Source organism: Aquarana catesbeiana, linkage group LG04 (genome assembly GCF_042186555.1).
Source record: "Aquarana catesbeiana isolate 2022-GZ linkage group LG04, ASM4218655v1, whole genome shotgun sequence".
NCBI lineage: Eukaryota > Metazoa > Chordata > Amphibia > Anura > Ranidae > Aquarana > Aquarana catesbeiana.
The window spans coordinates 668,664,545-668,678,753 of NC_133327.1; the positions used below are offsets into that span (position 1 = coordinate 668,664,545).

Genomic DNA, 14,209 nt, shown 5'->3' on the forward strand with positions numbered 1-14,209 from the left:
AATATTTCCTCATAGCTGAGCTCCTCCATACTTCTTATCAGTTAGGTTGCCCTTCTCTGCACTTTCTCCAGTTCCCTGATATCCTTTTTGAGAACTGGTGCCCAAAACTGAACTGCATATTCCAGATGAGGTCTTACTAATGATTTGTAATGGGGCGCAAAATGATATCTCTCTCTGGAGTCCGTACCTCTCCTAATACCTAAGAAAGGATTTTGCTCGCTATATAATACACATATATATATATATATATATAAACTGTCCGTTTCAGTTTTCAGCCAATTGCATCCTGAATTTTTGGTTTCGGTCCAGAATTTTCATAACGGTGCACCACTCATTCTTTTTTTTTGTATAATATATGAGCATGAATATATTACAAGTATTTATAAACACTCTCACATACAGGTTTATTCTCTAGATCTGTGTTTCTCAACCTTTTTTCAGTCAAGGCACCCTTTAAAATTTATGGACAATCTCGAGGCACCCTCCAAAAATGTAGACAGTCTTGAGTTGCCCCGTTCTAAAATGTAAAAACGATTCTAATATTTTTACATAATGCAGCAACATCCACACTAATAGAAACCAAACATTAGAGGTGATTTATTCTTCCAAAGCAAATAAACTTGTGCAAATTGGTACTGACTAGTATTCCAATGTTTCTCTTCTCCCTCACTCAGCTAATGTGACCCTCAACACTGATGGAAAGAAGCAGGGGAGGGTAGAACAAGGATGCAATGCAGGCGACTGACATCCTCTTTATCAACTGATGATGTCATTGGTTGTTAGAACGCCGGCAGCAACAAGGTTGTAATGGTGCGCAATGAAAACCTGTAGCTTTGTGTAACTAAAAGGCATGGCTTCATCCACAGCCGGCTTGCCTACAAATTGCCAAAACATTGTATACATTTTGCCAAGGCCCCCCGGGGTGAAAAGGGTCGCTCCTAGATTACTTGAGAACTAAAAAAAAAAAAATCTGATCTGGGGTAAAAGCAATGTCCCAGTTTTCCAAGATGTATTGTTTTATAGAACTGAAAACTAGAGGAGCATAATATATAATCCGGTGTGATGATCTGTATACCACAGTTGCATGATAAACTGCACAGTTTCTCCAGTGATGAGAGTTTAGATAGAAGAGTTCCACTGCAGCCTGTATACACGCCCACATGTGTGATGTCAATATCATGTGACCTGGCTAGCTCTGAGAACAAGTAAATGTTCTCTCCAGCATAAAAGACACAACTGAGCATGTGCAGGTCGGCTGGCCTTCCCCAGATAGACGGTGCAGGAGGGGGGAGGATCTATGCATACAGGATAAAGCAGCCTTTTTTACACAATGCAGAGGATTAACCCCTTAAGTTCCATAGTGAGTATAACAGGCATGCTACCCTGTTTCCCCGAAAATAAGACCTAGCGTGATTGTCGGTGAGGGCTGCAATATAAGCCCTACCCCCCAAATAAGCCCTAGTTAAAGTCCTTGTAGGTCTTATTTTCAGGGTAGGGCTTATTTTCGGGGAAACAGGGTAGGGCTTATTTGGGGGGTAGGGCTTATATTGCAGCCATCACTGACAATCACGCTAGGTCTTATTTTCAGGGAAACAGGGTATATATACAGACTGATTTTACTGTTGTGGGTTTAGTAACACTTTAAGTTTAGCCTAAAGTTGTTGTAAAATTCTGACATGAAAATTGAACAAAGCATATCCTTCTATAGTGTGTACTTGCCTCAGTCCAAAGCACTGAGTCTGATTTCTCCCGCTGTCTTGTTCCTCTGCTGTCTGCTATGTATTCTTCTACATGTTTTTGGTAAAAAAAAAATCGCAATAAGCGTATATTGATTTGGTTTTCGCAAAAGTTATAGCGTCTACAAAATAGGGGATAGTTCTTTTTTTTTTTTTACTAGTAATGGCGGCGATCTGCGACTTTTATCGGGACTGCAACATTATGGCGAACACATCGGACATTTTTGACACTTTTTTTGGGCCCATTTTCATTTATACAGCGATCAGTGCTATAAAAATGCATTGATTACTGTAAAAATGTCACTGGCAGGGAAGGGGTTAACACTAGGGGGCGATCAAGGGGTTAACTGTGTTCCCTGGTGTGTGTTCTAACTGAAGGGGGGAGGGGACTGTGTAGGGGAGATGACAGATCGCTGTTCATGCTCTGTATGAACAGACGATCAGTCTCTTCTCCCCTCAGAGAACCGGGAACTATGTGTTTTACACACACAGATCCCGGTTCTCGGTGTGTCTGCAGCGATCGCGGGAGCCCATCGGTGATCGTGACCGCCGAGGGGGAGAGCAGCGGGCGCGCGCCCCTAGTGGCCACAGGGCATAGCGACGTAACATAACGTCGTTTCGCCCAGCCCTGCTATTCTGCCGCAGTAAAACTGCCGTGGCTGGTCGGCATGTGGTTAAGGAAAGGTTTTTTTTTTTTAGGACATTTTGCAGGAAAATCTATTTCAAATCATAATGTGGGGGGGTAAAGAGTTAAAAGACATAATACGTTGGGTTTTGGAGTGCAAATATTACACAGACTTTACCAATTTTCCAGGACATACCGTATTTATTGGCGTATAACACGCTAAGGCGTATAACACGCACATTCATTTTAAGAGGGAAGTTTCAGGAAAAAAAACTAAAATTTTAAATAAGGAACTTTGGAGCAAAATAAGGGTCAGTGCCCATCTGCAGCCTCATCAATCCACATCAATACAGCCTCACGATTGCCTTCAATGCAGCAGCCTCGCCATTGCAATCAGTGCAGCCTGACTGACGTCCACCTGCAGCCTAGAGGGGACAGGGAGGGGGCGGGACGAGCGCCGACAGATTACATACAAAGAGAATCTCCTATGATAGACAGAACAGTGGTCCAATGGCGGCCCAGGAGACGGGACTTCCTATTACAGAGGCTGCCAAGTAAACAGGAGATTCTCGCTGTATGTAATCTGACAGCGCTCGTCCGGCTCACCTCCTTGTCCCCTCCAAGGCAGCTAAAATTGAAGTATTGGCGTATAACACGCACACGCTATTTGCACCCGATTTTCATGGTAAAAAAGTGAGTGTTATACGCCAATAAATACAGTACTTAAAAAATAAAGTTCAGTATGTTGCTATCTGTCACGAGAAGCCAAGTAAAATGTGTTTCATTTGGTCTGAACATTTTAGCTGGAATTATTGGAAGTTCGTCGAATGCAAGAGGAAGAGGAAAGGAAGCGTAAGCCTCCCACGCCTGAATTGAGCCCAAAACTGTCAGAAGAAGAATCGCCACAGCAATGGTAAGAGATTTGCGCTTTTTCTGAATACTTGGAACTCTCGGCACCATATCTATCTAGATATCTGATGTGTCTTTATTTTATTTTTTTTCTTTGAAGGGATGGAAAAGAAGAACAGATTTCTCAGAATGGATTACCATCTGACCAAGATTCTCCACGGGTTAGTTACCGATCACAAACCTACCAAAACTACAAAAACTTTAATAGCCGGAGAGCAGCCAATGACCGGCAGTGGTCTGGACTGTGAGCCTATCAACACACGTATCTGGTGCTCGTCGCACTAAAACTGATTGAAACGTGATGTTTAATAATGTTTATTAATCTAGATATCGTGTTTATCGGACTTTACTAATGGCAGGTACTATTTTGTAATTTGATGCATTTGCTAGGTATGCGCAGGAATTTTTTTTTTTTTTTAATCCTTCGCAGATGATAGATAGCTACAACCAGGGATTTCATAGGAACTATAGATTTTAAAGTCACATTTATGGTACGGACAGGTTTTACTATAGATCAGCCCCTGTTGTATGTAAAATCTGGTGGCGAGTGTACAAGTTGTGCGATTTTTGTATTGTTTTCAGGAGCTCCCGAACTATTGCTGCTCTACATGAAAGTGCAAGTGTGATTATCACATATTGTTAGCCAACTATGTTCCTTTTGCTGGCCATACATGTACAGTAGTATTCCAATTAAACGATCGATTCTAGGAAAGAGCCAAATCTTTAAAAAAAAAAGTCATGGCTCAATCAGACATTTTCTTGTAATGTCTGGGTGGAAAGTCTAACCAGTTGAAATAAATGTTCTCTTTGCTTTTTTTTTTTAAAGAGATTATTTCCTGGAATTGAAGAGTGTTTGAAACAATCTAATCTTTGATCTCATCATATGTTTGTGGATGGCCAGCATTAGTTAGAACATGTATACTTTGAAAAAGGGAATACTCTGGAAACAAAATGTATGCTGCAGATTCATGTCCTCTATTGAGTTTTCCAGCTACGGAGCTGGATTAACATTTAATCAAACAGGGCAAAGGGTTTATAGTTACCAACCAGCCGGCTGTCATTAGCATTAGTGTAAGAAAGGTAGAAATATCCACAAATCTTAAGAATTGTGAAAAAAGATTGCAAACTCATGTTTAATCAAACCAATAGGAGTGCCAAACAAACACATTGAGAGTCTAAAGTCTTTTAGTAATTCAACCGGTGACAATAAGAAGAGCAAAACACAGCCGATGTGCTTCAGGGACCAAAAATCCCTTTATCAGGGCTTAAAGTGGTCGTAAAGGCAGAAGGTTTTTTTCTCTTAATGCATTCTATGCATTAAGAGAAAAAGCCTTCTGTGTGCAGCAACACCCCTCAGCCCCCCCCCCCCCTAACACTTTCCTGAGGTCCCTCTCTGTCCAGTGATGTCCACGAGTATCTCAGCCATCCAGATGATCCTTCCTGGTTGGCTGAGACACAGCAGTGGCGCCATTGGCTCCTGCTGCTGTCAGTCAAAGTCAGCTGGCCAATCGGGAGAGAGGGGTTGGGGCCAGGTCCGGGGCGCCGTGTCTGGAAACAGGGAGCTGTGACACGGCTCGGGTTCCCCCATAGCTAACTGCTTGGTATGGGGGGCACTGAACAGGTGGGAGGGGCCGGGAGCACAGTAGAGGGACTGAGAAGAGGAGGATCTGGGCTGCTCTTAGCAAAACCACTGCAACAGAGGAGGTAAGTATAACATGTTTCTTATTTTTCTAGGGAAAAAAAAAAAGACTTTACAATCACTTTTAAGTGATATTAAAGTCTTGTTGTTTTTTTTTTTTTTTAAATAACCTTTATACTTACCTGCTCTGTGCAGTTGTTTTGCACAAAGCAGCCCCGATCCTCCTCTTCTCGGGTCCCTCGCCGGCGCTGTTTGGCGCCTCCCTCCTGTCTGGTGCCTCCACAGCAAGCAGCTTGCTCTGTGGGCACCCAAGCAGGCGTGCTCCCAAGCCACAGCTCTGTGTGTCTATTTCCCCCGCCCCCTCCCGCTGCTACCAAAAGCTAATCAAGAGTGCGAGTCCCCGGAGAGGCAAGGCTCTCGTGGTCATGGCCAGTTCGAAAGGGGGCTTAGGTAAGTATTGGGGGTCTGTTGCATGAAGGTAAAAAACCTTCGGCTTTTACAACCACTGTTAAGTGCTTGTTAAGGCTGATGTTTTTTAATTATCTTAATGCATTCTATGCATTAGGATAAAAAGCCTTCTGTGTGCAGCAGCCCCCCTAATACTTACCTGAGCCCATCTCCATCCAGAGATGTTGCAGAAGAGCCTCAGCTGTCTGGGGACTCCCACTCCATATTGGCTGAGACAGCAACGGGAGCCAAAGTCAGTGGAGTCAAAGATCAAAGTCAGTGAGCCAATGAAAAGAGAGAGGGGGCAGGGCCGAGCTGCGGCTTTGTGTCTGAATAGACACACAGCGCAGCGGCTTGGGTGCCCCCATAGCAAGCTGCTTGCTGTGGGGGCGCTCTGCAGGAGGGAGGGGCCAGGAGCACTGATGAGGGACCCGAGAAGAGGAGGATCTGGGCTGCTCTGTGCAAAACCACTGCAATAGAGCAGGTAAGTATAACATGTTTATTTTTATACAAAAAAAAAAAAAAAAGAACCACCAATGATTACCTATACCAGTGTCAGTGGCAAAGTAACGAAGAATCATCATCTTCATTACTTTATAGACCTGCCTGTTCAGAGCATTTTTGAGTCCACTAAACACCTTGATCCTTTAAGCCCTGATAAAGGGAGATTTTCTGGCCCCCTGGAAACGCATTGGCTGCCTTTTTGCTGTCTTATTGTCACTAGTTGAGTTATTAAAAGGCTTTGGACTCACAAGAATATAGTCTGGCGCTCTTATTATCAATTAAAAATAGTCAGATTCATGAATGGCAATTTTTGATTGCTTATTCTGATTTGTACAAACGCATTTGGGAAAAGTTAGGCATTACGTCCTTAGCAGTGAATCAGAATCATATCTTCCATTCTCTGGAAGTATAGGTTCTAGTAGCTATGAGAAACCGCTCCATCATTTTTATAAATATCACCCTTAATTTTATTATTGCCCCAGTAGCATAACTTAGATTATAACATTTAATTTAACTAAAAATATATATATTTATACATTTATTATCTGAATGTGTTTATGAAGTAGTTTATGCCTCCAAGCCATATAATGAAGTGTGGCCCAATATACATAGTCCCAAGTAAGTTTTACTATGCTTGCACAATCAACAACATGGAGTATATTTGTTTACTGTTAACCGTTTAATTTAATATAATGTTACGTTTAAGTTAATGTTACAAGCTTTTATAGCATTTAAATATATACAATTCCACGATCTTTAAAAAAATGTAACAAGTGAAATTGTAGGAAGGCTTTTATCCGTTTGCTTCACTGACCGTTGTGCACATTTAGATGTTCTATTGCAGTCTTTCTCAAGCTTTTTAACCTAGAGGGACCCTTGAAATAATTCCAGTCTTAGGGACACCCTTCTAAAAATAATTGGATCTACAGGTCCTAGTACATAGCGTAATCATAATTTTGAAGAAAATACGATGATGACAAAAAAAAAAGGTAGACTGAATATTGTATTGCCCCCCTCACATTATTGGTCAGTGGAGAAGATCCCACCTTTAGTAGAAGTGTGCCCTCTATATTGATGGTCAGTGCAGAAAGGTCCGCCTTCCATTGAGGTTCAGCAGAGAAGGGTCTCTTACATTTATGTCCAGTAAGATTGGGGACCACTTATGGTTGGATTCTACAGTTGGGGGTAGAATGGCCTTTAGTGGTTAGACAAGGAACCCCGAACAACTCTTGGGGGGAACCCTGGGTTGATAGAAGCTAAACTATTGAGTGCCTTCTGCAATGCTTGAGAACAGAAGAGGAAAGGGTAATGTGTGTTTTGTTCCATAGATGACACTGTTGAGTAGTGTTGGTTTGTATTCTGATGATGTCCAAACAGGAGAACCTGTACATGAGATTGTACCTGAAGAGCAGCAGTTCCCTCAATTGGTAAACATATGTAACGTTTGTGTCCTAATCCCTATAAACGGACGCGGATCAATCTAAAGGAAAATTATTTTTTGAGAACGCCCCTTAAAGCAGGGGTAGGCAACCTGGGGCCCTCCAGCTGTTGAAGAACTACAAGTCCCATCATGCCTCTGGGAGTAATTGTAACTGCCAGCCTTGCAATGCTTCATGGGAAATGTAGTTCCACAACAGCTGGAGGACCCCAGGTTGCCTACCCCCCTGCCTCAAAGGAATTCTCACCATTAGATCCTAAATCACTAGTATTTGAGCACGTTGATAATTCCAACAATTGATTTTTAAATTGATCATTTCATTTATTTAATTTTTTATTTCATTTGATTCATTTCAGTCATGTGTACGTTATCATTTGTTATTGCCATATCTGTCAATTTGTTTATTGGCCTTTCTCAACTGTTTTAAACCCAGGGTACCCCTTAACATAATTTTCCGTTCTCAAGGAAACCCTTCTAAAAAAAATGTCTTAAGGTCACATAGTACATAGCATGATCATTACGTTATAGATATAATTATTAAACAAAGCTAATGACAAAAAAGGCAGACAGTGAAAATTGCAATGCCCCCTTGCATTAGTGGTCAATGGAAATCCCTCACCCCCCATTACGTTGTTGGTCAGTAGACATGTGCCCTCTATATTGATGGTCAGTAAAGAAAGTTCCCTCTTCCATTGGTGTTCAGCAGAGAAGGTTCTTTACTGTAAGAGTGGCAAGGATGTGGAATTCCCTTCCACAGGCGGTGGTTTCAGCGGGAAACATCAATAGTTTCAAGAAACTATTAGATAAGCACCTGAACGATCACAACATACAGGGATAAACAATGTAATACTGACATAAAATCACACAGACAGGTTGGACTTGTCTTTTTTTTTTTTTCAACCTCACCTACTATGTAGTGGCCTCTTACATTTATAGTTAGTGAGACAGGGGATCCACCTTTACTGGTGGACAGTTGGAGGAAGTATGGCCTTCACATTAGTCAGATAAATCCTAGCGACCTCTGGAGGAACCCTATGGTTCCACAGAGCCCTGGTTGAGAAAGGCTGATCTGTTGAATGCCTTCTGCATTGCTGGAGAACAGAAGAGGAAAGGGTAATGTGTGTTTTGTTCCATAGATGACACAGTTGAGTAGTGTTGGTTTGTATTCTGATGGTGTCCAAACAGGAGAACCTGTACATGAGATTGTCCCTGAAAAGCCGCAGTCCACGCAGTTGGTAAACGTATGTAACTTTTGTGTCCAAATCCCTATGAACACAGCAGGATCAATTTTAAGGGAAATTAATTTTGAAAACACCCCTAAAGGAATTCTCACCATCAGATTTTAAATCTATCTATTGGACACTTCGATGATTCCAACAACTGATTTGACCTTGATCATTTCATTAATTTAATTTTTTATTTAATTTGATTCTTTTCATTCTTGTTTACATCATCATTTGTTAATGCCATGATTCTGTATTCTATATATAGGTATATTTTGGCCTTTCTCAAACGTTTTACCCCTCAGGGAAGCCCTCTTAAAATGAATTCAATGGTCAGTGGATAGAATGCCCACCATTAAAGTGTTGGTCACAATGCCACCAGACAGAAAAAAATATCATTGGTGTTTTGCCGATGGCTCAGCAAAGGGGCGCTAGACTCGCAACTACTGTATGTAGCCACCCTCAGAGGGAAGCTTAATTGGCCACAGCTGAAGGAACTCTTAGCAACCTTTGGAGGAACCCTGGTTGAGAATGACTAGTTTACCTGTTGCCGTCAGCCTGAGAAGGCTTTCATACCATACAGAATTGGAACTACTCTTTTTGCTAATACCATGCAGGGCCAAGACTTGCATAAAAATAGTATATTTAGAGTGGGTTTGTAAAGCAATATTTTAAATTCAATAGAGTATTGAGATACTGATGGCCAATCCTAGACTTACTGAGGTGTCACCAATGTAACTGCTCTTTTCAATTTGGTAATATGGCAAAACTGTCTGATCATTAGGACCAACTGATGTTTTCTTGATCAGCCTCCTTGTAGAGTCTTTCAGCTTGAGATTTATAGCTCCATTGAAGGAGAAGCAGTTTGAAGGAGAAGTAGTTTGAGTTTATTTGATGTGATGTTCCCTGGCCTGTATCAACTGATCTGGGATCAATTTCCTGTATCCCGGAGTGATTTGGTTATCCCTGGCTAGATGGGTTAGTGCAGGGGTCTCCAAACTTTCTAAACAAAGGGCCAGTTTACTGTCCTTCAAACTTGAGGGGGGGCCAGACTGTGGCCAGTGGGAGTAAACCATGCCCCATCCTTGGTATTGGGGGGGGGGGGCAGGATGCCCCATCGTTGGTATCAATGGGAGGAATAGTGCCCCATTATTGGTATCAATGGGAGGAATCGTGCCCCATCATTGGTATCAATGGGAAGAATAGTGCCCCATGGTTGGTGTCAGTGGGAGGAATTGGTGCCCCATTGCCTGTGTTAGTGGCAGGAACTATGCCCCACTGTTGCGGACATTGGTGGGAATAATGCCCCAAGGGCCAAAAAAAAAAGCAGGCAAAGGACCGCTGTTTGGAAACCACTGGGCTAGTGCATAGCACTGTAATTTGAGCAATGTTCTTATTATACAGGATTTTTATAGCATCAACCATTTGCAAAGCACTTTACAATATAAAGGGAGGCAGTGTCGTTACAATATAGTTGAAGACAAGAGGGTTCAGAGGACCCTGCTAGTTACAGCTTACAATCTAAGTGAAGGGCAAGTGATGCAAAAAGTAATAACTGTGTGTGGATGAGTTGATGGCGAAATAAAAAGTTCTAGATCTCATTTATGAAGTTTTGAAGGAAATACTGTACTTGTTACCATAGCTTATTTTTTTAACATTTTCTCCCATAGTAAGATATGATTGGATGGGCAACATGGCCAGTTTTTTCTTTCGGAATATGTTAAATTTGGCCTGGTTGTGTTTGGGAGTGCATGTAACTTAAAAAGAAAAAATGATGTTTGGAAAGAATGAATTCGATTTTTCTGGCTTGTACTCCTCTTCATGGTTCTGTTCATGTAAATTTCAATTGTTACTTCACATTTTATCCCACATTTCTTCATCTAATTTATATTTTTCATTTCTTTCCTAATGGTCATCATCAGGATCAAAGTCCTATAACAAATGTATTCTATCAGTTTTTTTTTTCTCATTTTTCACAGCGCATGTCAGTTTCCTTCTGTCAGGAAAGCATTACTTAGCGGCTTATTTATGTTTTTTAGCGCTTCCCAAAATTGGGTCTCTGTGCCTTTTTTTTTGTCAAATTCTTTAGAATAAAATGGATTGACTCTACCTAAGAGATATCATATAATTTATAAGAATATATGTTATGTAAATTGCGCCTGTGGCCTGAATATAACATTAGGTAGCCGTTTTGTGTGGCAGACCAATATGAGAATATGGCCCCTGGGGCTACTAGAAATTGGGGGCCTGGGATGGGGAAAAAGCAGAACTGCCTGTGTTTCCCATAGCAACCAAATGAAAGGGGGAGCCTGATTGGTTTTTGAGAGCCAATGGGTTTGTCCGCATTCAGATCCTTTATATATATATATATATATCTATCTATAGCTAGAGATAGATATCTATCGATATCTATCTATATTGATATATATATAAAAAATATACAGTATGTGGCTCCAGTATGATCGCTATACGAACGTAAAGCCTCGCAGTTGAGCCACGCTTTTCTGGAAAACACCCTCCCACCACTCCCCCAAAGTTGGGCAGCGGACAGGGATTTACACATGCCGTGGCAGGGCGCAGTGCTTTGTTACGTGGCCATGGCAGAAGTTATTACACCCCTGTCTCCTGAGCGGGACCTATTCAATTGAATAGGGCCACTATGGAAACAAAGCAGCTGGTGAGGAGACGCTACAACGCCTTTTCACGACCTATCAAATGCTCTCTGAAGAGCGATCCGAACATGTCAGCAGAGCACATGTGAACAAGCCCTATTAGTTAATAGGATCAAATCAACAGCTGTAGTGGAGAAGAAAATTATTGACGATAAACGGAAATTTTTCTCAAATATTAAAATTTATTTTATTTATTACAGGTACTTTTATAGCACTGATAATTTACACCGTGCTTTACATATATATCGTACATTCACACTTGTGGCTGGGGGACGGTGGAAACCTGTGGTTGAGCCTCCTTTTTACTGCTACCCCTTAAAGAGCAGTTCCAGTCTGTGGAAAAAAAAAAAAAATAAATAAGTCTGCAGCTACAAATATTGTAGCTGCTGACTTTTGATATAAGGACACTTTACCTGTCCAGGGATCCCCCGCTGTCGGCACTCCAAGCCGATTCCTCGATTGGCTTCTGGTGCAGGCACCGGCATCTGTAGTAAGGGAAACCGCAAGTGAAGCCTTGCAGGTTTGTGCAATAGGTTTCCTATTGTGCATGCGTAAGTCACTCTGCGCTTTCTGAATGGTCCCGTTGTCTTCTGGGAACCTGTGTGTGTCCCAGAAGGCTTGGGGAGGGAGGAGGGGCCATAAATCTTGTAGATCGCAGAGCAGCAATCCTATCCAGAAGTGGGAGCGGGTACCTGTCAAAACCAGATACCCGCTCCCCACTCCACCCAAAAATTTCCAAATTCTGCTGGTGTATAGCCGGTGTAGTGAACAGGCCGTTCTTTCCTCAGCCCACAAAACGGCTGCCTGATGTGTAGATTTTAGGTGGAGATTTACTAAAACTGGAGCACTCAGAATCTGGAGCAGCTGTGTACGTGGCAGCCAATCAATCCGCTTCTAACTTCGACTTTTTTTATTTAAGCTTTGACAATAAAACCTGGAAGCTGATTGGTTTCTATGCAGAGCTGCACCAAATTTTGCACTCTCCAGTTTTAGTAAATGTCCTCCATTATGTCAATAATGCCTTAATATAAATAGATTTTTATTTTCTGAAATAGATGTTTATTTAAATATTCTTTATTTGTTTGATTTTTACATTTCAACATGTGTTTTGCCAGGAAAAAAAATATATATATGAATATATATAAAAGTACAAAAATCTCTATAAGTAATGGGTGCAGAGACTCCATTGGTTGTAGTAGAGCTATGCACCTATATGGCACATGTTGAAGCCTTGCCAGCAGCCATCATACTGCATGTCACCTCTGATAATACATAGCACCATGACAGCTCATGTGATCAGATGCAACTAACCTCCATCTATGAATGAAATCATCATTGTGTGTTTTACACCCTTAAAAGTTTGTTTCGCTGTTTGTGCTTTATTTTTGTTTGCATGCTTCAAGCATGTCCGATTAAAGTTTATTTGCTTGTTCATTTTTAAATGTTTAGTGCGTTTGTGTATTAATTGTTATCATGTGAGCTTACCTTTTTTCATTTGTGCTGTTTTTGTTAACGTTGCTTGAAAAGACCATTTCTAAAAAAAAAAAAAAAAAGGGGGGGAGGGGGTTTATCCATCTTAATGAACTGTCTGTGTTGCTCACAACAGATAATTGGTCTCCCATTCGTTCTTAAACCTACACTGGGAAATGCTATGACCCAGCAAAGTCCAATATACATAATGATAGTAGAAAAAACTACAGCTGTTTAAAGTTTATAGCTATTTTTTTATTAAGTTTTTGGATGGAGTGGGGAAGGATAGGAACCCCTGTCCAGTTCTACTAATATTGCCCTAATGGGAGCACTCACGGCTTACGGTTGTGGGATGGTCCCACAATTCAGCAAAGTAGAAAAACAGGCATTCGGGAGCAGGTCTACCACCCCCTGAAAATCAGTCCACCGTGGATCGCTTTTCAGGGGTCGGTAAGCAGTTTACCTGTGTGAAAGAGATCTCAAGCTAACCATGGAATAATAGATTTCTTTGGTTCAGCCCAAGAAATCTAACAGATTCCTCCATCAGCACAAAAGGTATAGGCAGACAAATCTCCCCTGTCGGGTTATTATATTTCATCCACTGCTAGCGCCAGCTGTCAGAATACCTGAACAGCACCTGAATCTGATTGGCCGTTCGGTCATCAATTTTTTTCAGTCTGGCTGCTTTGTCAAAATTCAATTGAGTAATCGACTTTTGGCGAGCCTGCAGGGCCATCCACAGAATTGCAGCTTGTTCCTCTGATTCCAGCTACGGTGGAACCTTGGATTAAGAGCATCATCCGTTCCAGGAGAATGCTTGTAATTCAAACCACTCGCATATCAAAGCGAATTTCCCCATAGAAGTCAATGGAACATATAAGTCATCTGAAACGAAGATGATTAGTTCCGCATTGACTTCTATTGCATGCAATAGAGGGGGGGGGGGGGGGGGCGTCTGAAAGCTTCGGAAATACTTGGGGACAGCTCGGCTGAACTCGGAAACCCTCAGAAAGGCTCGGAAACACTCGGGAACTGAGTATTTCTGAGTGATTCAGAGTATTTCCGAACGGCTCCAAACCTTTCCAAGTGTCACCGGCGCCCCCGCACCTCTGGCCAAATGCGGTACTGCACACCCCATTAGCTGCTCATTTTGCGAGACAACACTCACAAACCGAGTCAGATTTTTTTTTTATAAAGTTGCTTGCTTTTCAAAACGCTTGTTAACCGTGTTACTCGTTAACCAAGGTTCCACTGTATAGAGATAGGTCTACTATTTCTGTTTTGGTGACGTGTTTTGATTTTTTTTCCTTCTTTTTAACCCATAAGTAAGGGGAACTCCCCCCCCCCCCCCGTTTTTAAGTTAAGTAGGGGGAATGTTAGATCCTCCGTCAAATTCATATTGTTGTGAGTTTCCCTGCTGCAGATTTTCTCTTACTTCCTGTCTGGTTAAAAAAGTGTCAGCAGGACAGGAAGTGGGAGAAAGCCCCTTAATAGCTGTCAGCAGTTCTAATCTCCACTCCATCCCAAACTAGAAAGAAAAAAGTTT

The 14,209-nt window shown here is 41.7% G+C and overlaps 1 protein-coding gene across 5 annotated transcripts in view; it reads left to right on the top strand.

Annotated features, from left to right (window-relative positions):
- The window catches only part of SPTBN1 (spectrin beta, non-erythrocytic 1), a 298,156-nt gene that overhangs the window by 268,553 nt on the left and 15,394 nt on the right, over positions 1 to 14,209 (top strand). For 2 of the 5 annotated variants that reach the window (XM_073628569.1, XM_073628571.1), the window contains 4 exons: positions 3,165 to 3,274; positions 3,371 to 3,431; positions 7,189 to 7,287; positions 8,435 to 8,539. In XM_073628569.1, the coding sequence (XP_073484670.1) occupies positions 3,165 to 3,274; positions 3,371 to 3,431; positions 7,189 to 7,287; positions 8,435 to 8,539 (375 nt within the window). Of the gene's footprint in view, positions 1 to 3,164; positions 3,275 to 3,370; positions 3,432 to 7,188; positions 7,288 to 8,434; positions 8,540 to 10,443; positions 10,465 to 14,209 lie in introns of all 5 variants that reach the window. The other 3 variants (XM_073628572.1, XM_073628573.1, XM_073628574.1) reach the window with 3 other exon arrangements.